This window comes from Dromiciops gliroides, chromosome 4 (genome assembly GCF_019393635.1).
Source record: "Dromiciops gliroides isolate mDroGli1 chromosome 4, mDroGli1.pri, whole genome shotgun sequence".
Lineage (NCBI taxonomy): Eukaryota > Metazoa > Chordata > Mammalia > Microbiotheria > Microbiotheriidae > Dromiciops > Dromiciops gliroides.
In genome coordinates this window covers 131,214,557-131,239,754 of record NC_057864.1, presented here as the reverse complement: position 1 = coordinate 131,239,754, position 25,198 = coordinate 131,214,557, and the positions used below count along the sequence as shown (strand labels likewise).

General features: G+C 38.6%; 1 protein-coding gene across 2 annotated transcripts in view; it reads right to left on the bottom strand.

Annotated features, from left to right (window-relative positions):
- The window catches only part of SMYD3 (SET and MYND domain containing 3), a 1,026,564-nt gene extending 1,002,167 nt beyond the window's left edge, over positions 1-24,397 (bottom strand). For both annotated transcript variants that reach the window (XM_044004559.1, XM_044004560.1), the window contains exon 1: positions 24,150-24,397. In XM_044004559.1, the coding sequence (XP_043860494.1) occupies positions 24,150-24,313 (164 nt within the window). In that variant the 5' untranslated portion in view covers positions 24,314-24,397. The remainder of the gene's footprint in view (positions 1-24,149) is intronic.
- Between the last annotated feature and the right edge of the window lie 801 nt (positions 24,398-25,198).

The following is a 25,198-nucleotide window of genomic DNA, read 5'->3' as shown; positions in this document are numbered from 1 at the left end:
TCATGGGAGGAAAGAGGATAAATGAAGGTTTGGGATTTTCTGTATGTATTAATTACAAATGCTAACAATATCCCCTATCATCATTGGAGATCAGATGGCTACAAATAATTTTTTAACTTATCCATGCACTGGTACATTACGGGTGAAAATATGTATCAATACAACCCTTTTGGAAAGCAATTTGGAATCATGCAAATAAAGTAACTAAAATGTTCATACTTGGGGGCAGCTAGGTGGCACAGTAGATAAAGCACTGGCCCTGGATTCAGGAGGACCTGAGTTCAAATCCAGCCTCAGACACTTGACACTTACTAGCTGTGTGACCCTGGGCAAGTCACTTAACCTTCAATGCCCTACAAAACAAAACAAAAACAAAACAACAACAACAAAATGTTCATACTCTAACTCAGAGATTCCACTCCCAGGCTTAAATACCAAGGAGGACTCTGATAAGAAGAAAATCCTCATATACACCAAAATATTCATAGTAGCATTTTTTGTAATAGCAAATAAACAGAAACAAAGTGGAGGCCTATAACTGGAGAATGGATAAACATTATTTTATATGCTATAAGAAAGAACAAATATGATGAATACAGAGAAACACAGAAAGATGTGTAGATGAATTATTAGAAGCAGAGTGAAACAAACAGCCAGGAAAATACACACAATGACAACAACAATGCAATTTAAAGACTCACACAGACAAAAAAATCAAAAGTGAATGTTGCAAAATTATAAAGAATAAGCGTAGCTCAAAAGGAAAGATGTTAGAATATTACTTTGCAGAAGTAGAAGGTCCACTGCATATATTTTCAGCCACTTTTTTTGATGTATCAATCAGTTATTCTAATTTTTTATCCTCTTGTGTTTGGTGGGGGAGTGGCTTTTAAAAATACTATTTCTTAAAAAGGATGGCCCTCTGAGAGAGGGGAAGGGAAGGATACCAAGGAAAACTATGGTGACATATTTAAAAATTAGATCAGTAAAAACATTTTTTTCTTTTTTTTGGTGGGGCAACTTAACCTCTATTTGCTTCAGTTTCCTCAGCCGTAAAATAGGAATAATTATAGCACCTACCTCCCAGGGTTGTTGTGAGGATCAAATGATATTATAACCATAAAACACTTAGCACAGTTCCAGGCATGTGGTAGGTGCTATATTAATGCTATCATCATTATCATTAACCAAAATCTCCCTAAAACAAAAATCCATTATTTTAACACTAGTTCTCTTTTCTTGGATCTTACAATATAGCTACAAATCATAAAACATTACTATGTCCAAAGAATCAAAATTGTGAGTCACTCAAAGGGCAATGGATAGATTATATTTTTTATTTTTTTTTTAAGAGGGGGTTTTTTGGTTTTATTTCTTAATATGTTTCCACAGTACTTTTCTCCATTTTTTTTTTCGGGGCAATGGGGGTTAAGTGACTTGCCCAGGGTCACACAGCTAGTTAAGTGCCAAGTGTCTGAGGCCAAATTTGAACTCAGGTCCTCCTGAATCCAGGGCCGGTGCTTTATCCACTGCGCCACCTAGCTGCCCCCTATTTTTTATATTACAAAGGATGACTTGTGTGTAATAAATGGCATAAAAGATATAATCTAAGAGATGAAGGATGGGAAAAGGTGATGGACCAGTCATGTAGTGAGAGATAACAGAGAGATGACCCAGGTGCTTCAGTAGTATTCACAAAATTTTAAAAGACCTAGAAGGCCTCACTCACTATGTTGGGTGGACCTAATGTGGAAGATTTCTAGGAATACATGGATAATAATCATGAAGAATGAGAAGCCATATATAGTTTGCAATCAAGACCACTCAAGAGAATAATTATGTCAACAGGAACAGAAATTGTTTTTTAAACTGAAGTATCAGTACAGCCCAGTTGCTGCATATTAGGCAATAATAATAATGACTAGCATGTATACAGTGCCTGCTGTGTGCCAGTGCCTACATTAAGGGCTTTACAAATATTCTCTCAGATCCTCACGACACTAACAGTTGGGTGCTATTATTATTATTTCCATTTTCCAGATGAGGAAACTGAAGCATATAGTGCTCTGTCCATTGGATTACCTAGAAAAATAATCTGTCCTTTGAACTTAAATTAATGTATAAATAACTGTTTCTTTTTCCTTAAAATATGCAACTATAGCTTTCACAACACAACCAAGGACAGCTGCTCAGGGTGGATGGGATGATGACAATGAATGACAAAGAAAAGGTAGAACTATTCAGCAGAGGACAGCGAGGTGGCTCAGTGGATAGAGTTCTGAGCCTGGAGTCAGGAAGACCTGAGTTCATATCTAGCCTCAGACACCCAGTAGCTATATGACCTGATCAAGTCTCTTAACAGCTACTTTCCTCAGTTTCTTCATCTATAAAATGGTGGTAATAATAGCACCTACTTCCCAGAGTTGTTGTGAGGATCAAATGTGATGATATTTGTAAATTGATTTAAAAGCTTTAAAGCGGGGCAGCTAGGTGGCACAGTGGATAGAGCACTGGCCCTGGAGTCAGGAGTACCTGAGTTCAAATCCGGCCTCAGACACTTAACACTTACTAGCTGTGTGACCCTGGGCAAGTCACTTAACCCCAATTGCCTCACCAAAAAAAAAACCCCAACCCCCCCCCGAAAATATAAAAAAAAAAGCTTTAAAATACTTTATAATGCTAGTTACTGGACACTTACTAGCTTTGTGACCCTGGACAAATCACTTAACTTCTGTTTGCCTTAATCTATTGGAGAAGGAAATGGCAAACTACTCTGGTATATTTTCCAAGAAAAGCCCACAAACCACTCCAGTATTATTGCCAAGAAAACCCCATACAGGGTCACAAAGACTCATGACTGAACTACAACACTGTTGATGTTGTTTTATCATAATAATAATTATTATTTTGCTTCTGCTTTCTCTGTCAAGGAAAAAACTCTCTGAACTGTGAACAATAAAATAAAAATAGATTTAAAAGAACTGAAATGCCAGAAGTCAGGAGACAGAAGGCATAGCTGCCAGCTGTTTCAATAAACTCAAGTCACCATGCCCAAACAAACTACATTTATCACACCCCAAAGTACTGAAAGAACTTGAAGATATAATTGCTGAGCCAATGTCAGGGATCACTTAAAAATCATGGAGCTCCAGAAGAATGATGATAAAATGTGTTAGCCACCTCTTGACAAAGTGGTGATGGACTGAATATGCAGAATAAAACATTTTCAGACAGAGCCAATGTTAGAATTTGCTTGACTATGCATACTGTTAAAAAGTTTGCAGTTTTTACATTTTTAAAAAAATTGTTGGAGAGGCTGGGCTAGGGCCAAAGAAAAAGAAAAGGGTCATTATAGCATCTTTTTAAACACACTAAACAGAACAGAGGGAAGGCATGAAAGAATCACAGAAAGGCAGGACAGCTTTGAAAGATACATGTTCAACTTTAAAATAAAAGCAAGCTAAATTAATAATGATTTTCACTGTCATGTACAATATCCTTTCTATTATAATATATACATGTATACATATATACATAAAATGTCTGTTTTGTTTGTTGTTTAGGTTTGGATTAAATTTTCTAATTAAAAAAAAAGAATAATCATAAAGAATGATGTAAGTGCCACGAGATTAGAGATGAGTGAATGTCCCCATTTTTAAGAAAGAGGATAGACTTTATAGGTCAATTACTGGCAAAATTATATAACATAATGTTAAAGAGTTAGTTTGTGAGCAGTAGGAATGCAATGTGGTGATCTATATGAGCTAGCTTGGCTTCATCAAGAACAAGTCATGCTTGACTAACAATTTCCTGTTCGACAGGTCCAATGAAAGGAAAGGTAAGAGAAATACTGTAGACACAATGTACCTGGATCCCAGCAAAAGCTTCAACTACACAGGTATTTGACAAAATTTGTCAGTTACGCTTTTGAACAAGACAAAAAGATGTGGATTACATGAGATTTATAACAGAGATTCAAAAATGGTTGAATGATAAGACCCAAGGAGTTGTGATTAACATGATAAAGCAGGAGAGAGGCCTCTGGGATCTCTTCTTCCCATTCTCTTCAACATTTTGCCAATGACTTGGATGAAATAGTAGATGGTGTATTTATGAGATTTGCAAATGGCATGAAACTGGAAAACATGGACTTCACCTACAATCATCGATTCCCAAAGTTTGGTCTGGGCATTCCTGGAGGTCTCCAAGACCCTTTTAGAGGATCCTAGGAGTTAAAACTATTCTCATGATAATGCTATGATGTTTTAATTTCTAATGTGGTAAAAATCAATAGATATAACCCATATAAACAAAATCTCTTTGAGGAGGGATCCTTAAGTTTTAAGAGTGTAAAAGGAAAAAAAGAGTGTAAAAGGGTCCAAAGACCAAAAAATCTGAGAACTGCTGCATTAAATGACAAAATCAGAATCTTTAAAGAGTCTGTCATGTTAGAATGGTGGGCCAGATCTGAAAAGCTGAAATTTTAAGGGAATATATATATGAAGTGCTACAAGTATGGTTTTTTTTATAAATCACAAGTACAGAATGGGAGCTAAACATGTATGTGAAAAAACTCTGAAGATTTTAGTGGACTTGCAAGCCAATGAGTCAACAATGAGACATTGTAGCCAAGAAAGCTAATGTGATCTCAGCCTGAATTTTTATAAGTATAAATTCTAAGACCTGAGTAGGCTGGGGAGATAAGGGAAAGTTGTACAAGGTGCTTTTGTTCTGTTGCTTGTTACTATGTAATACCAAGTGACTTGTAGAAAAGAAAAAGAAAAAATAGTTTGTTGCAGTGAATTTTGTTACAAATAGCTTTGACAAGATACTCTAACAGGATCACATTTGCATTTGTAGATGCAACAGGATTTGACCTGTTTGACCTTTTTGAGGACAGGGTAATCTGTGTTGTAGGTTTAAGAACATATTGGCAATTCACAGCCCACAACTATCTAGGGTCTGAAGCTAGAAACAATGTTTCGAAATATTATTCATTCCATTTTCCACCAGAGGGAGCCCCATCACTAACCAAAAATTCTTAGGTATTCTGACACCAGGAATTTCCATCAGTGGGAGAAAGGAAATTTGAATATTCAAAGCTTAAGATCATATCTAATTTTAAATCCTAAAAACAAAGAACATAACTGTTTGTTTCTGTTCACATGCCCAAGTCCTTGACTGCTACATGATGAACATTTAAAAATACTAATACAATCTTAAGTTTTTCCTTAAAGAAAGCTATAGGGTAAGCTAGGTGGCGCAGGGGATAAAGCACCAGCCTTGGATTCAGGAGAACCTGAGTTCAAATATGATCTCAGACACTTGACACTTACTACTTGTGTGATCGTGGGCAAGTCACTTAACCCTCATTGCCCCAGAAGAAGAAGAAAAAAAGCTATAAAATTGAACCCTAAAACCAGAGATCAGTACTCCAGAATGTGGTCCCACTAAGATGGAGAGTGCCACAGAATTACAGAGGCCCCCTGATCAATAATCCCCTCAATCACAGAGAATCAAATTATGAGATTGGATTAATTCTACCCCATATGTAAACTAGAATCTCCTGCATGAGTCCAAGACTAGAGGAGAAGCCACCCTTAAGTTGGCAGAAGTCAGTATATCACAGCCACAGCAGATAGAATGCCAAACTTGGCATCAGGAAGAGCTGGGTTTAGGAACTATGTCACTGGATGACCCCAGTCAAGTCAGCTGACCTCTTCAGTTGTTTCCTTCATCCCCTATATAGCTTGCTTTGTGTGTATGCATATATATTAATATTATATAAATACAAATGTACATATCTATATCTATACATAGTACATGTGTATTATATGTGATTATATCCATTTCTGTGTATATTGTATAGATATATTACATGTATATTATATCTAAATATACCATGTGTGCATATGTATATACATATATTAGTGTGCATATGTGTATGTGTGTTTGCATACTGTCTCCCCCATTAGAATGTAAGTTCCTTGCAGTCAAGGACCATCTTTTGCCTGTTTTTCTATCCTCATCACTTAGCACAGTACCTGGTGAATAGTAGGTACTTAATAAATGTTTATTGATTGATGGTTCCCTAATCTGGAAAGGGATGGAGACTAGTCATGTGATTTCATTGGTATAGGGAACTCCAGGGTAAGGAAACTCCTACCAATACAGATCCTGAAACCTGCTCTGAAACTTAAAGTCTTAGATTGCTGCCTAGAGCATTGTGAGGTTATGCATCTTGCTCAGGGTCAAACAGCCATTAGGTGTCAGAGGCAGGACTAGAACCCAGTTTTTCCCAGCTTTAGGGATACCTCTCTATCCCTTATGCCACAATGCTCATCTGTAAAATGGGAATAACAGCATCTACTTCATAAGGTTATTGTGAGGATTAACTAAGGCCCTCAGTTATTATTGTTTTTGGTATCACAAGATTATAGGTCTAGAGCTACAAGGAACCTAGGAGGTCACAAGTCCAATCCCCTCATTTCAAGCAATTAATTTGCTTGTCAAGGTCACAAAGATTGTAAATAGTGTCCAGAAAATAAATAAGGGAAAATTTGAACCCAGGTTCTCTAACTCCACAGCCCGTACTTCTTTCTCACAATACCATGATACCTCATCTCTTGCACTGGCCTGAATGTGATAAAGGCTGGGAAGTCTAGGGAGGGGAAAGGAAAAATGAACCAACTTCATAGAAGCTCCCCAATGATTTCAATTACTATACACTAAAGACTCAGTTAATTTAATGAAGCCCCGGAACTAGTTTTGCAAATCTTTAAGTATAAAAACACTTGGCTATACATTAAAATATAGACAAACACTAGCTTTTCTAGCCTTTTAATTAAGCAAACTGTTTCAGTTACAGCCCCCAACGGATAGGTGATTAGATTCCTTCCATCTGGGAAAAGACAGGTGAGCTTGTAATTATTTCAACCATCAAGATTAAGGAATATAGAGTTGGTATTCTAATACTCTTTAACCTGAGGTAGTAACATTAAGGGACCCAGAATGAAATGTTAATAGTATTCTAAACAACCCAGTTAGCTCCCACACAGTTCCCAGTCTTCATTATAAGGATGATACAAAAGTCAAAGTATTAACCAAAACCCCCTGTCCCTTCATCTACAAAAGCCCTATCCCTGAATAGTTATACATAAATCTAATCTTTATTCATCAAATTATTTTCTTTTAGGTTCACATTATTATTTCAGAAATGTTTTTTCTTCACTTATGCTAGATCTCCATATAGTAACAGCTTCCTTTATAACAGGAATAATACACTTTTAAATTTTTTTAATTTATAAAATAAAACAAGCATTTCCATAACATAGTACAATAAAAAAAAGATGATTGCATACAAAACTACAAATCTACTGTTCATAACTTGCTATTCCTTTAAACATACAACAAAATTGTTGTGAATTTCTTTTTCTTCTTCCCGCCCCCCACAGTCCTAGAGATGGCTACCATTAGACCCAAATAGGGTGTGGGGAGGATTGGAGGGGGTGTTGGGGGGGTGTAAAACTATTCTATACATACTTCTTTTTATTCTTTCTCTGGAGGCAGACAGCATCTTTCTTCATATATACTTTATACTATTTGGGGTATTTATAATATTCAAAATAATTTATTCAAAGTCATTTTTTTTATTGGTGAGGCAATTGGGGTTAAGTGACTTGCCCAGAGTCACACAGCTAGTAAGTGTTAACTGTCTGAGGCCAGATTTGAACTCAGGTACTCCTAACTCCAGGGCCAGTGCTCTATCCACTGTGCCACCTAGCTGCCCCTCAAAGTCATTTTTTTGTTTTGTTTTGTTTTGTTTTAATTTTTTTTTTTTTGCAAGGCAGTGGGGGTTAAGTGACTTGCCCAGGGTCACACAGCTAGTAAGTGTCAAATGTCTGAGCCCGGATTTGAACTCAGGTACTCCTGAATCCAGGGCCGGTGCTTTATCCACTGCGCCACCTAGCTGCCCCCTCAAAGTCATTTTTAAAACAATATTGCTCTTCCTGTATACAATGTTCTTTTGGTTCTGCTCATTTCACTCTTTATTTCATGCAAGTCCATCCATGTTTTTCTAAAATCATTGAGTTTATCATTTCTTATAGCACAGTAGCATTCCGTCAAAATCATATACCACAACTTGTCCAGCCATTTTAAAAGATAAATGTTTGTTTTGGTCCAGAGCTGCAATTTCACCTGAGAAAGGGAATGCCTAGTGTGCAAATTCTCTGCAACAATATAGCTTAGCAATTAATCCGCAACCTAGTCTTAGAGAATTAACTGGGGCACTAAGTATTAGTTCTTCCTGATGAAGATGTAGCATCAATATTACAACCCATGAGGCAGCTAGGTGGCTCAGTGGATAAAGCACTGGCCCTGGATTCAGGAGGACCTGAGTTCAAATCCGATCTCAGACATTTAACACTTACTAGCTGTGTGACCCTGGGCAAGTCACTTAACCCTCATTGCCCTGCCAAAAAAAAATTACATCCAATGAATGCTACTGCTTTTACTATATATTTTCTAATCAAATTAAATGGTATGTTTAAAATCATAACATATCAACACTTCCTAATGAAAATGTACAATCTATATTATATCCAATAGATGTGTCTGCTTTTACTATGTATTTTTCTTTTTTGTGTGAGGCAATTGGGGTTAAGTGACTTGCCCAGGGTCACACAGTCAGTAAGTGTTAAGTGTCTGAAGCCGGATTTGAACTCAGGTCCTCCTGACTCCAGGGCCGGTGCTCTATCCACTGCGCCATCTAGCCGCCCCACTATGTATTTTCTAATCTAATTAAATGGTACATTTAAAATCATAATAGATCAATGAAGATGTACATCCAAATGATGCCTTTGCTTTTACTATGTATTTTCTAATTTAATTAAATGGTGTGTTTAAATCACAATGTGAGTGAAATTGTATAAACAACAAAAAGTTAAGAGGAATGGATAAGAAGGAAAATAGTCTAAATAGGTGGGGACATGAGCAAAAGATTGAATAAATCATACTTCTACAAAGATGAGAGTTGGGAAAGATAACAGCAGGGGCACACACGAGAACCAATAGCCACAATGAAGTTCTAAGGGGACAGATTGGGTAATTGGTTATCTATCAGTGGGGGAGGGTATAGAGCCAGGTGATGTCCTAATAAGAGCACTTGCTTCTTGGTGACCCAAATAAGCAAAGAGCACAAGCAGAAATTTCAGTCAGCAGCCCACAGCCATCATAATGAAAATCAATAAATTCCAAAATATAAAGGAAAAGGATGTCTATGAAATACTCAAAGAGTGTGAGGTGTGGGGAGGAGTTCTTTGAAAGGGTAAGTAATTAGGCCTATTTCACAGTGGAGAAAATAAAGGAAATGAGGATTAAAACATTTGTGCTCTTGCCAATGACCAAGTATTTTTATCTCTAAGATCAAAGTATATCAAGTGATAGCCATATGACCAAAGTACTAACTGCTAATTGTGACAAGGCACTTGCCTCAGCATCCCCTACCTATTACATCAGCATGCCCTGCTCCTTTGATCCATCTTCGTATGGTCTAATCTCAAGGGCCCTTATCATCCTACTTATGCTTCTCTGGATGTTCTCCAGTTTGCCAATGTTTTTCTCTCACTCAGAACTGAACACAAAACTCTGCATGTAGTCTGACTATATCAGATTAAAGTAAAACTATTACCTACTATATTCAATAAACCATTTCTCTCCCAACTCAACCTAAAATTTCATTAGGGTTTTTGAGTTGTGGAGAGGGGTTGGGGGGCTGCCATTTTTCACCCTTATTTGTGCCTAATAGACACTTAATAAATGTTTATTGACTTTTCTTAGCATTGACCTCTTCCTTTTTGTAATTATTACTGTTACCAAAAAAAGGATCTTGAAAATTTGACTATGAAATACTCATCAAATCTGTAATGAGTTCTATCAGAAATAAAGCCTAAGGGGCAGCTAGGTGGTGCAGTGGATAAAGCACTGGCCCTGGATTCAGGAGTACCTGAGTTCAAATCCAGCCTCAGACACGACACTTACTGGCTGTGTGACCCTGAGCAAGTCACTTAACTCCCATAGCCATGAAAGAAAGAAAGAAAGAAAGAAAGAAAGAAAGAAAGAAAGAAAGAAAGAAAGAAAGAAAGAAAGAAAGAAAGAAAGAAAGAAAGAAAGAAAGAAAGAAAGAAAGAAAGAAAGAAAGAAAGAAAGAAAGAGAAAGGAAGGAAGGAAGAAAGAGAAAGGAAGGAAGGAAGGAAGGAAGGAAGGAAGGAAGGAAGGAAGGAAGGAAGGAAGGAAGGAAGGAAGGAAGGAAGGAAGGAAGGAAGGAAGGAAGGAAAGGCAGGCTAAGATACTATCAGATCCATATATTCCAAATTATTCATTGCAGCACTTCTTGTGGTAGCCAATAATTGGAAATAAAGTAGATGACTATCAGTTATGGAATGACCAAACAAATTGTGCTATATGAATATAATGGAACATTACTGTGCTGTAAGAAATGATGTATGAAATGAATACAGAGAAGGATGGAAAGATTTACATGAACTGATGCAAGGTGGAATAAGCAGAGCCAAGTAACATACACAGTAACCACAATAATGTAAATGGAAAGAACACACCTGAAATCAAAAGTGAATTTAACAAAATAAAAAGATCAACCATGCAGTAATTGAATGAATATGAAAGGACATTACCAACCTACTCCTTTGTGGAGGTGGGGGGGGGGCAGTCCACAGGTGTTACACACCACACATATTTTCAAATTTTTGCAATGTATCTATCAGTTGTATTGATTTTTCCCTTCTCTAAAATTTGTCATATAGGATGGCTCTCTGAGAGGAGGAGGGAAAGGAATACTTGGAATAACTATGGTGATATAAGAAACTTAAAATAACAATAAAAAACTTATTTAAAAAAATATATTCTTAAAATATATATATTCTTCTTTGTCAGGTATAAGGTACCATATAAATGTTAGCTATTATTGTTGTTGCAATAATCAACCTCATGAGTATTTTGTAAGAAAATCTCCCTTTAAAGTACTATATGAATGTTGTTTACTATATAAAAAAGGGGGGGGGGGAAAGACTGTCAGAAAAACCTGAAAAGACTTGCATGAGCTGATGCAAAGTGAAATGTACTGTATACAAAACAGTAGCAATAGTGTAAGATGATCTGCTGCAAATGACTTAGTTATTTTCAGCAATGCAATGATCCAAGACAACTCTGAAGGATTTATGAAAAATGCAATCCATCTACAGAGAAAGAAATTATGGGATCTGAATACAGATGGAAGTATATTTTGTTGTTGTTGTTAGTTCCTTTTTCTAAAATTTTTTTGTCTGCTATGTTTTGCAAGACTGAACATGTATAACATTTAACTGCTTGAGGATAGGGAGGAAAGAAGAGAATTTGAAACACAAAATTTTAGGAATAGATGTTACAATTTGTTTTTACATGTAAGGTGGGGGAAAAAATCTTAATTAATTAATTGTTTGTTTGTTTTTTTAAAGTATATTGAGAGCATTTAATTGTTCAGAACCTGACCTTGAGTTCAAATCCAATCTCAAAACCCTCTTAACTTTATGGCCCTGGGGGAGTAATTTAACACGTCTCATCTTTCTCATCTACAAAATGGGGATAATAATAGCACCTTAAATACATATATACACATATTTACATATATTCTTAGAGGAAAACTCTATTTTTAGTTTGACATAAGGAAAATTTTTTAAACAATTAGAGCTATCCTAAAGTAAAATAGACTTCCTTAGGAATCAAGAGGTTCTCCATGCAATTTACATTAGCCAACATTTATTAAAAGCCTACTGTGTATAAAGCATCATACTAGGTATTATGGATACAAAGAAAAATATAAAACAATCTCTCTTTCAAGGAACTTATATTTTACTAGGGGGATATAACATGCACACGGACAAGTAAGAACAAATCAATCACTAAACAAGTATTAAGGACCTACTAAGTTCTGGAGCTGTTCTAGGTGGTAGAGATACAGAAACAAAAATGGACTGATTTCTACCCTCAAGGAATTTACATTCTTTACGGGAAAGATACATAGACGCATATAGTACATAGAAAGTAAATCCCCAAAAAATGGGGCCAGGGAGAGAGGACAGTAAAGTAAGAAGTAAGAAAGTTTAAGAATTAACATTTGATCTGAGCTTTGAAGGAAACTAGGAATTATAAGAGGTAAAAGTAAGGAGGACCTGCTTCTGGACACTGGAGATGGCCAGTGGAAAGGCCAGGGACAGAGGAAGAAGTAAGGTCAGCAAGAAAGTAAATTTGGCTAAAAACAAAAGCAAATTTAGGAGACAGCACTAATAACTGGAGGAAAAGTTAGGAAAACTTCATGGCAGAGGTGGCACCTGAGCTGAGCAGGTATGGAGAAAGGGGAGGAAGGAGTAGATTGCTGGAATGGGGAGCCTTTACAAAAGCCCAGATATGTACCATAGTCTGCCCAATTCAATGAACTGTTAGCAAGGCAGGTTGGCTGCAACATAGAGTACATCAAGGGAATAACATGAAATAAATATGCAAAAGTGGGTAGAGGGGGCAGCTAGGTGGCGCAGTGGATAAAGCACTGGCCCTGGATTCAGGAGTACCTGAGTTCAAATCCGGCCTCAGACACTTACTAGCTGTGTGACCCTGGGCAAGTCACTTAACCCCCATTGCCCTGCAAAAATTAAAAAAAAAAAAAAGTGGGTAGAAGCCAGATTGTGGAGGGCTATGCATGCCAGGCTTACAAATTTCTATTTAATCATAGATTTTTTTTAAAAACTGAGGCACAGAGATTTTCAAGGGGTCCATGAGATCAAATAAGAATATTTGTAAATTGCCTAGGGCCCAACTATTCAGTTTTTTTCAGTCATGTCTGACTCTTGATGACCCCATTTGGGGTTTTCTTGGTAAAAAATACTGGAGTAGTTTTGCCATTTCCTTCTCCAGCTCATTTTACAAATAAGGAACTGAGGCAAACAGGGTTAAGTGACTTCCCCAGGGTCACACAGTTAGTAATTGTCTTAGGCCAGATTTTAACTCGATGTCTTCCTGACTCCAGGCCTGGCACTCTATCACTTGAGCTACGTACCTGCCCCAGACAGGCAGTAGCTATATAAGTATTTATTCCCTTCTCTTCCCTCTGCCCACCATCATCAAACATGGATAGATTTCAAAGGAGCTGGGGGGAGTGTCTATGAAATTGAATGGGAAAAAAGTTACATCCTTATTTTCATTAATTGCTAAATGAAATTTAGGATTTCCTTCAATTGTGAACAAACATTATTTTGAAAAGAAATTCACAGGCTTCATTAGATGATCAAAGTGGTACAGGACACCCTGTACTGGAAGTAATAAGAACCTACTGAAGATAAAGTAGGAGAGTGTCATGGTCACTCCCAACTCTTAGGAAAATTAATTTGTCGGTCGAGTGGAGGATGGATTGGAGAAAGGAAGAGACTGTTAACAAGGAGCTCTATTTAGGAGGTCTCTTCAGACAAAAGTTAGATGACCAGTGGTCAGAAATTTTGTAAAGGGTATTCCTATTCATGTATGGTTGGAGTAGATGCCCTTCCAATTCTGAGACTCCAGTCTAATGTGGTGGCATACTTCTGTAACCCCTGCACTACTGGGGAGGCTGAGCTGTAGCACAGCATAGCTAAAGCTCGCTGAGAGTCCACACTAAGTCCAGCACCAAACTGGCAAACTCTTAGGAGCTTGGTGGAAGGGGATAAGGGGAGAGAATCTGCCTAAGGAACAGTAAAGCAGCCCAATACGCTGATTCCACAATGCTATGACTACCTAGACAATATTTAGTTTTGTCCATAAGTTATGTTGTCATTTCAGAGGAGGGAAGAGAGTATTAAAGAGTAAGGAAGAGCACCTAGAACAATGCCAAACACATTATATTCACTAACACCTTATTTAATAAGGATAGTCACTATTGTCTCATGTTGTGATCACACACTTTGTGAAGAAATAGTAGAGAAAGATGATATCCTCTCAGACGCAAGGTAAAAGTTTTAATCAAAAGTTATTATTCTTAATGATTTAGGGTTTTTTTCTTTATACATGTTACATTCATTACTGAGGAAATACTGAAAGACATAGACAAGAATTCAATGAGATGAAAAGGATGGGTTATGATCTGCACCGGGGAGAGAACACCAAATATCAATGAGATCAAAGATCTATCAAAGTACTGAAATATAAATACAATTGCTATAGCTACATTTGTAGGGCAAGGAAAACTAATTGAAGGAACAAGAAAAAAGGAAATGGGGAAAAGAATTAACAATAAGAAAGGATAGCAGAAAAGATGCAAGACATGAGAGTAGTTAATGGAAGAAAAAAAACACAGACAGAAGTGCTCCTGAACAGGAAGCAATAATAGGCCATGGACAAAAGCCAACATGTTTTTCAAGCAGAGAGGATGAGATGATTTCAGGATGTATAAATTACTATACATTTGTCACTGCTCAATATCACAAATGGCCTAGGCTTTGAAGCCAAAGTTTTTATTGAGTATTATTGATTCAACCACCATTTACGAAGAGACAACTATACACAAAACTATAATAGAACTTGGCTTCTGCTTTCATGAAACTTACAGTCTAGTGGATAAGAGGAAGGCGTCAAGCGCAAGAGACAACATTTACAGAAATATTTAATACTAAAGTATTAAACTCCATTCTGGACAAGTGTTTTCGTATTAGAGGTACAAGTGGTTAAGCAAGGTCGGGGGGATGAAAGATCATTTGTAACTAAGACCTGGAGGGAGAGTAGAAATCAGTGAAATTTTCATGGAAGAGATGGGACAAAGTAGACCCTAAAATAGGCCCTGAAGGGGTTCAACAATTAATTACATATAGCACTATACTCCAACCTGTACAAAAAGTTTGAATTTATTTCTTTTGTTTGGTTGGTTTTGGTTTTTTGTGAGACAATTGGGGTTAAGTGACTTGCCCAGGGTCACACAGCTAGTAAGTGTCAAGTGTCTGAAGCCAGGTTTGAACTCAGGTCCTCCTGAATCCAGGGCCGGTGCTCTATCCACTGCGCCACCTAGATAGATGCCCCTTGAATTTATTTCTAATTCCCCAAACTATCTCTGTGCTCTTCTAACAAATAAGATATACATAAAGTACTTGGCAAACCTTAATGTGCTGTATGTGTTAGTTGTCATCATCATCATCAACAACAGAGATCCCCTCCAAGTCATTTCTTTTGCATTTGGTTTCACCGATTCCATTTCAAGCAAAATTCAGAGGGTGTTTGTTTGATTGAACTGTTTTTTGTTTGGAGATTTTGTTGAGTTGTTTTGGGTCGGTTTGGGTTTTTTTGGGTAGGGTTACTTCTCTACCTGCGTGTAATCCCCAGTAAAGTATTCTATTATAGATAGCAAGCACTCATACTAACAATGAAAAATCTAATGATTCAGTCTATGGATGTCGATCAACTGTAGATATTTATATCTGCAGATATTTTCCCACTGAAAAAAACAGCTACGAAAGATTGTTCTGTAGACCTCTTTTTGGCCACATCCTATGCCTGGTCAAACACTGGCAAACAAAGCTAATCAAAGAAGCAGGCTTACCCGACCCACTACAAATCCCTGCAAGCTTCAACTGGATCATCCATCCTGCTCAGCAAATCATTAATAAAGTTGGTACAGTAATTACTACAAGCTTTCTCCATTTTCCTCAAGCCTCCAATCGGATCCCATTGCTTTACTTAAAGATCTCTTTCTATATCCGTCTTCTTTTCCGCTGATCTCAGAAGAGGAGGAATCCCTCTTTTTCAAATCTAACTGTCTACTTGTGCTCTCAATCCCACTTATTTCACCTCCTACACAATCTTGCCCAATTAACTCCTCTTTGTTAAGCATCTTCAGTATCTTTCTTGCCAGTGGTTAGGCAGAGATGTTCTATATTTCGGAAAAGTCATTCAACTGTTTATCTCATCTAACCACTATCCCCTTATTTCTCACCTTCTCTTAATGGCCAAATGTGAGTGGTTTACACATGCTGCCTTCACCTCCTCACCCCTCATTTCCTCTTTCAGCCCCAGTAATCTGACTTTCTTCTCCACTATTCTAAAGTAAATGCAGTCTCAAAAGACACCAATAGCTTTCTTTTTTTAATAAGAAACATTTTTATTTAAAGTTTTGAGTTCCAAATTCTATCCTTCCTTCCCTTCCTGAAGCAGCAAGCATTCAAATATAGGTTATACATGTGCAACTATTTAAAACATTACAATATTAGTCATTTTGTACAAGAAAAAATCACATTAAAAAATGAAAGAGTTAAAAACAGCATGTTCCGGGGGCAGCTAGGTGGCACAGTGGATAGAGCACCGGCCCTGGAGTCAGGAGTACCTGAGTTCAAATCTGATCTCAGACACTTAACACTGACTAGCTATGTGACCCTGGGCAAGTCACTTAACCCCAATTGCCTCACTAAAAAAAAACAAAAAACAGCATGTTTCAGTTTGTTCAATCAATATCAGAACTTTCTTTGGAGGTGGATAGTATGTTTCATCATTAGTCCTTTGGTTATTTTAGTCTTATCAATAGCTTTCTAATCACCAAATCTAGGGGCCTCCTCTCAGTACTCATTTTCCCTGACCTTTTTCACATGCCTCTTTTTTTGAAACTGTCTTCTCCCATGTCCTCTGTTACTCCTTGAAACATGGCTTTAAGAATTACCAAATTGGGGCAGCTAGGTGGTGCAGTGGATAGAGCACTGGCCCTGGATTCAGGAGGACCTGAATTCAAATCCAACCTCAGACACTTGACATTTACTAGCTGTGTGACCCTGGGCAAATCACTTAACTTTCATTGCCCCCCCCCACACACACACACACAAAAGAATTACCAAATTACCAAAAGAATAGCATGACTACTCTGTGCCCGGTAGATTATAGACCCAGTAGATAAAAGCCAGAGGTTTTGCTGTGAAAGAACCATCTTTAAGTATTGCTGAGTTATATCATCCTGGTTCTCCTCCATCTCTGTTGACTTTGATGGTTCTTCTTCCTCTGATTTCCCAGTGGCTAAATGATAACATTCTCCAGGGCTCAGTCCTTAGCCCTCATCTATGTGCTCTTTCTACTTCTAGTCTCTCTCCACTCTGAGTCTTGTTTTCCCAAATATTAATTTAAGGAGGCGTATAGCTCTTCATTGCTTCTGAAGGACATTCAAACTCCTTGGTTTGACAGGCAAAGTTCACCAACAATTTGACCCCTCCCCACATGCTTCTCCTCTATACTTAATCTTCTCTTCCAAACTAGTCTTTCCCCACCCCTTTACACGTTCCTGATTCTATTAACTTTTCTCATCCTGTTACCACTCCTTTCCCCAACTCTGCACTTATCGAAATCTTTCCTCTCCATCAAGGCACTGCTCAAAAGCTGCTTATGCAGGGATGGTTTCCTGACAGCCCCAAATGACCTCAATTGAACTCATTTGATGTTTAGTTACTTCCTTATATCATTGTGAATAACCTGCACCCCCCACCCCCACCACCAATGTAGATCTGAAAGTTGTTTGGGGCACTGATGGATTAAATGCCTCACCCAGAGTCACAAAAAAGTTATGTGTCAGAAGAGAGATTTGAATCAAAGTGACCCTAAGTTTCAGATGGGTTCTCCATCCACTATACCATACTGCCTCACAGAGAGATATAGGGATAGAGATAGATACAGATGATAAAGAGATAGATGATATATATGCATATATACGATATGGTTATAAATAAAAATGACAGTTGATATAAATATGGATGTAGATATATCTATAGATCAGATATAGCTATAAATATCAGATATATAAAGATATAAATATAAAGCTATAAATATCAGATATATAAAAATCAGATATAGCTATAGATCTACTCATCTTAGTACAGAATTTTTAAAACTACTATATAGTATTGCATATTCTTATGTTAAATTGCATGTGTGTATACATATGCATGTGTATATATAAAATTTCCCTCCACTAGACTGTAAACTTGAGAAAAGGGGCGTTATTTTATATTTGTCTATCATCCTCAATGTTTAGCATAGTGCCTTGCATAACAGGTACACAGTCAACATTTGGTAACTGATCACTTGATAAATAAGGTGAATACTTGGATTCAAATGTCAGATCCAACAACGTGCAAAGTGAAGAGATGCTGGCCATTTGGAAGCATAAGACAAAGCCTGTGATAACTTCAGACCATTGACACCAACATACACAACTGAGGTGACAAGAGAGTCTTGAGTAATGGGATTCTGGAGGTCAGTCACTCCAAAAAGCATCAAATCTACAGCTCATCTGCCTGGTATGGGGATATCCTGAGAACTGTATGACACCAGGATGCCAAAGCAGTTCCTGTAAGATGAAACGAAGAAAGGAGACAAGCAGTTAGAAATGTGTTGGGGGGAAAAAAGGCTGAAGAAATTAACACTCTCAGTTGTCCAAAAGACTTCATGAGAACAGGGAACACATATTCTTAATCCTTTTCATATCTGCACCAGGGCCTAACATACTGCTTGGCACAGAGTAGGTGCTTAATTAAGGATTGTCAAGTGAATGGTCACAAAGACTGCCTTGGGATAATATGACCATATAAGTGAAATAATACTGTTGTCTAGAAATTCACTCTTCTTTCTCCCCAGTCTCATCCCACCAGTGCCAGAAGGATATAGAAATTCACAAAACCCTAAAAAAGCATACATCCTCTCTGACTTATGCAACTTTAGAGATTCATTTTTCTTTAGGTCTAGAATTAAATAATTTAATGTTTATATAAAAACTCTAACATCATAAATGTACTATAAAAGCATTTAAGGGGCAGCTAGATGGTGCAGTGGATAGAGCACTGGCCCTGGAGTCAGGACTACCTCAGACACTTAACACTTACTAGCTGTGTGACCCTGGGCAAGTCACTTAATCCCAAGTGCCTCACTAAAAACAAAACAAAAAAAAAAAAAACATTTAGAAACCACAGGATGGGGATAATTGTTAGAAGCTGGGGGGAAAGGGAGCTCCCAGTGACTCTATCTACATTCCCCAGCTAGGGAGGATAGAAAAACCAGATTAAAATGTAATGGGGGGGGGGCAGCCAGGTGGCTCAGTGGATAAAGCACTGGCCCTGGATTCAGGAGAACCTGAGTTCAAATCCAACCTCAGACACTTGACACTTACTAGCTGTGTGACCTTGGGCAAATCACTTAACCCTCATTGCCCAGCCCCCCCCACCAAAAAAAAAAAGTAATTGGGATGGGACAGCTAGATGGCCCAGTGGATAAAGCACCAGCCCTGGATTCAGGAGGACCTGAGTTCAAATATGACCTCAGACACTTGACACTTACTAGCTGTGTGACCGTGGGCAAGTCACTTAACCCTCATTGCCCTGCCCCTCCAAAAAAAAGAAAAATAGAAAATTTAATTGGGAAATATTTATGAAAACAAAAATATAATAGAACATAGATAATGTTAATATGTGGTTTTCTAAGTCAATATGAGGCTAACAAGACTTAGTGGTTCTCCCTTTTTTTTTTTTTTTACTATGGCATCATTTATGTATACATTAACTGAAGAGGTGACACAGATCACAGAGGTTTGTGGGTTTTTTTAACCTGTCAAAAATCATTTGGACTATGAGATTTCTAGTTAATTCACAAATTCTACATTGGCTCTGTACACCCATTGATAAACTAAATCATGTCCTCTTTCCCCAAGATTCATTCTCACCTCCTATCTCTGAACTTTATTAAGAAATTAAGGAAATACAACCTCATGGCTGCAGGAAATATCCTCAGTATCTTCTTCCCTAACTCTCCCCATACACCCCCCACCCCCACCCCTGGTCAAAAAAAAAAATCCCAAAGATACCCATGAAGAACAAATAAATAGGAAACAAAAAGAAGATAGGATATACTCATTTTTTAAAAACCCACTGTCTGATTCCCATCAGGGCCACTCTTGGCATCTCCCTCTCCTTTCCCCCTGTAAGATCAGGAGCAACTTGAAACCAGTCTTTAATGAGGAAAAAAATAGAAGCTGGGGAGCTGGTTTAAGTTTCTCCACTAAGGAAAACATATACTGTAACAGCCATGAAAATAAGCACAAATCCAGGTAGCAGAGGCAGAGCCAAAATGAATTCAAGCAAACCTAATGAAAATGGGTCAGTGGGTATATGGAAAGAATGAATGAATATGTTCTACCTTTTTATTTTGACCTCAGTTTCAAAAGAGTGGTTTTTTCCCCTAAGTTTCTTGCCATTGGTTATACTTCTCAAAAGAGTGTTTATGGGGAAATTAAATGTTATAGGCAAAGATTTTGTGTTCTGTAACTCGATTAAGATGACAAGGAATGGTCAAGAATAGGTCAAGAATTTCTTTTTAAAAACTATTAAGAGGGCAGCTAGGTGGCACAGTGGATAAAGCACCAGCCCTGGATTCAGGAGGACCTGAGTTCAAATCCGGTCTCAGACACTTGACATTTACTAGCTGTGTGACCTTGGGCAAGCCACTTAACCCTCATTGCCCTCAAAAAAAAAAAACAACTATTAAGACTAATGTGATTATCTTGGGCCCAGTCTGCTTTAGAAAATCTGCGTATGAATCATATCTACTCATTAGACTGTAAGCAATTTGACAAGCTAAGATTGTGGTTTTTTTCCATTTTTGCATCCTTAGCACCTAGCACAATACATGACCCAATATGAAGATTCATTTCTACACTTGGCATTCCCTGCCCCCAACATAACAACGACAACAATAATAATAACAGCCAGCATCTATATAGTCCTTTAAGGTTTGCAAAGCACCCAAATTGGATCTCATCTAATCTTCACCATGCTTAGAAGTAGGTGCTATTACCATGCCCATTTTGTGAATAAGGAAACTGAGGCAAACAGAGGTAAAATGATTTGCTCAGGGTCACACAGGTAGTGTCTGAAGCCGGATTTTAACTCAGAACTTCCTGAATCCAAATCGAGCACTCTCTCCACTATCCCTTCTAGCTTCCAATTTACCCTACCTTACTTAACTCTGAACTTTTTAAGTTTTATGTTCCATGTGTTACAATTATCACAATTACATTGTAAATCGCTTTGAGGAAGAGACTTTTTTTTTCTTTACCCTCTTGCTCAGCTTATTATTTAATATTAGTAACATCTCAGGGGGAAAAAGCAACTCATATTCACAGACAGTTGTGCAAGAGCTTTCCTCATGACTACCCCATGAAGAGATAATGTGAGTATTTTTACCTCTGTTTAAGAGATGAGAAAACTGAGTCTCACAGAAGCTAAATGAATTAGCCAACATCCCATAAATGGTAAATACAAGCTGGGACTCGAACCCAGCCAGGTCTTCTGACCCTATATAATCTCCAAACCTCTAACTTTTCCAAAATTCTCCTTTAATACTTATTTCCAATGAATTCTTTCAATGAATAATTTTATACCTACCAGTATTGGAATCTAGGTACAGAAACCCTTCCTTAAAATGGCATGAAAGGGGGCAGCCAGGTGGTGCAGTGGATAAAGCACCGGCCCTGGGTTCAGGAGTACCTGAGTTCAAATCCAGCCTCAGACACTTGACACTTAGTAGCTGTGTGACCCTGGACAAGTCACTTAATCTTCATTGCAACGCAAAAAAAAAAAAAGGCAATTCTCTAAATACATACTGCATCTAAAACTAATACAGGAAGCACCCTGACATTTGCTAATAGTAAGGGTGTCTCCAGTACACTCAAGAGGAATCACATCAAAAACTGATGAGGCCTGCCAGGGGAAGCCAGACAATTAAGATCATTCAAGTCCTGATCTCTGATAATCTAGCTACTAATTCATCATCATTTATTAATTCCAGGAGACTTTTGTTCCAGGCCCTAAATAATTTGCTAGGCTGATTTTTATCTACAAGATGACCCATATATTCTACAAAGAAAAATAGGGAATTTTCAGAAAAAGTATGAGTTCATCATTTTGGACTACACATAAATTTGGGGATACTACCTGAGGATTTAACAAGAAGAGAACCCCATCATCTCTATCTCCTAAAATTCACTTGAAAGACAAAATATCCTAACTGCAGCAGCTTCTAACCTGGTCTCCTAGCCTCTTCCCTTTCCAATCTACCCTTCAAGTAATTCCAAAAAGTTCTTCCTAAAATACAAATCTGACAGTATCATCCCCCTGCCCCTCATCAAAAAAGAAAAACTATTATAATTCTCTATTGCCTCTACAGGAAAAAATTAATCCTTATCCTGAAAATTAAAGTCCTCCATAATCCAGCTCCTACCTATCTTTCCAGTCTTATTTCATTATTATTTCCCTTTCCTCACATGCTATTACAGTCAAACTGGCCTTCTACCTGTTCTGTGTATAGTACACTAAGTCTTCTGACTCAGTGCCTTAGCCAGGTCCTCTATATTCCATTTCCTTGACCTTCACTTCTTAAAATCTCCCAGTTTATTTCAAGGCACAACTCAGGTAGCCTTCCTAACAAAAGGTCTATCCTGGTCCTCCCAGTTCCTAAAATTCTCTCCATTTTTGAAATTACTTTGTATATACTTACCGACTTGAACCTTGGTTCAAATACCAACTTCATCATTTACTAGTTGTACCATTTTAAGCAAATCACTTAATCTCTCTAGGCCTCAGTTTCCTCATCTGTAAAATATGAGAGGTGGACTCAATAACCTCTAAGGTCCTTTCCAACCCTCCATGATCTTATGATTGAAAGAATTCATATAGGTATACTGGGATTGAACTTGTGTTTTCATTGCTATAAGGAAATAGCTCAATAAAGAAACTGCCTTTACCAATGCAGGTAGGCACCTTCTCTGCAATTTATAGTTGTAGACTTCAATTCTGCAAGCTATAGTCTTAGACTTACAGAGAGACCCAATCTTTACTAGTTGTGTGGCCCTGGACAAGTCACTGCATACGAATATTTGCTTTGCCTCATAATTGATTTTTAATTTTTAATTTTTAAGTTACCAAGCACTTCATCTCTCATGATGAGGGTCCTGTAAGCAGTGGGTGGCAGAAGTGAGACTTAAGCTTAGGTTCTCCTGACCCCACCGCGAGCTCTCTATGCACTACCTGAGGTCACCATGTGGATGGCTATGCATGTGAGTATACACAGATATATAAACTAACACAGTAATAGCATAATACAGTAATAAACATAAGTTTGAAGCTTTAAGAGATTAAACTTGCACCAAGACTTTTCGGACGCACTGTATATACTGTTTGTGCATAAATGTATATAATAGTTAACGTTTATATAGCTCTTACTACACGCCAGACACTGTGCTAAGCACTTTACAATTATTGCCTCATTTGATCCTCCCAACAAACTTAGGGAGGTGGATACTATTTTTAATTCCTATTTTTACAAATAAGGAAACTGAGGCAAACAGCGATTAAGTGCCTTGCCCAGGGTCACACAGCTTGGAAATGTCAGAGGTCGGATTTGAATTGAGCGCTCTCACTCACTCACTGTCTCTTCCAAAGCATCCCAAATTAGGAAAATACCACTAAAGGCACTTCCTTCCAGGCAGGCTTTTTTTCCCTCCCCAAGCGCACTTGCCCAAATCAGAAAGCTTCTCAGAGGAGCCCTCCCCCAATCCGCGGCGCCCGCTCCTCCTCCTGGGTGGGTCTCTTTAGCTAATCCCCGCCCCCATCAGTTGCCAGCTTCAGGTGTCTCCACTCCCTTCCCCAGATGGAATCTACCTCCCCACCTCCCCTGCTCGCTTCCACACATCTCCTTCTACCTAGGAAGGAATAAGGACGTGGGTAGACGGGAGATAAGGGTAGACAGGCCAGAGTTGGAGAGGTGTGTTCCCAAGTACGCACGTCACTCCACTGCATCCCTTTAAACACGTGGGCTTGCGTCCAGGGGTTGGCACGTGAAAGGCGGCCCCGCCTCCAGCATGGTAACTAAGATCAGGACCCCCTTTTCCCGCTGTCCTTGCATAGTAACTGGGAGAGGGCAAGCTCCTTCCCGCCTCCCACCTCCAGGGCATTCGGCGCCCCTTCTAGCCTCCATCCTTCTGTGCTGCAGCCCCCCTACCCCGGACCCCAGCGGCATCCCTGAACACACAAGCACAGGTGAGCAACTTTGCCCCGTACCTGCAGAGGCAGCGCTCACACACTATGCCCCGGCTCCCTTTGCACACTGTGTAAGCCAAGGGTTCCGACGTGAAGAGCAGCTCCCCAGGCCGCAGCGAAGTCAGAGCCCGGAGTCCGTTCCCCTTAGCCGGACTCCTGAATTTCTCCAGCTTGGACCTGTCCATCTTCTTCCCCAGCTAAGGAGCTGCACACTCAGGCTCACACCTTTTCCCCGCTAGCAGAGCGAGAACTCCCGGGCTTCCAGGGCACCCGCGCCTGCGCTTTACACTAGCGCGTAGCCAAGGTAGGCGGAGGCGCGTTTCCACTACTTTAACGGGTCCACTGAGCATGCCCAGGGCCTCAAGGCCCCAGTGTTTCCGAGAGTTGTAATGCAGGTTGCTAGCTAGCCCTCTGTCCTTGCTGTTATGCCAGGTTTGATCCTCGTTGGCTTGTCTCTGGGGAATTGCACTTCTTCAAGTTTATCAATTACCCGATGGGATGTGGAGGAAAATCCAGCAGCGGAAACTGGATATCGAGAAAGCAACGTCATGAAAAATCCAGCAAGAAGAGAATGTCTGGGAAGATGGAAGGGTGAACGGGCTACGAAGAGGCCATTCAGTTTAACAGTTAGGAAATAAAACTACTACTAATAGCTAGAATACTTAGCAATTTAGGTTTGTAAACGCTTTATAAAGATTGTCTCATTTATTCTCACCAAAACCCTATAAGGTTGTTGTTGTTATTATTATCCCCATATTACAGATGAGGGAACTGAGGCAGAGGTTAAGTGACAGGCCCAGGATCACTACAGGTAGTAAGTGTCTGCGACTGGATCTGAACTCAAATTTTCTTGAATCCAGGTCCAAGACTTTATCTGTTATTCCCCCTAGCTGCCTTGGAGTAGGTTGCCTTGAAGATACATTTTCACTGAAATGTAGGGTTGTAGCCAGATGACAAGGGATAAGAGCTCGGGTCTGGAATCTGGAAGATATGAGTTCAAATGATACCTCAGACACTTAGTAGCTGTGTAACAGTGGATAAGTCAACCCCTATTTGCCTCAGTTTCTGAT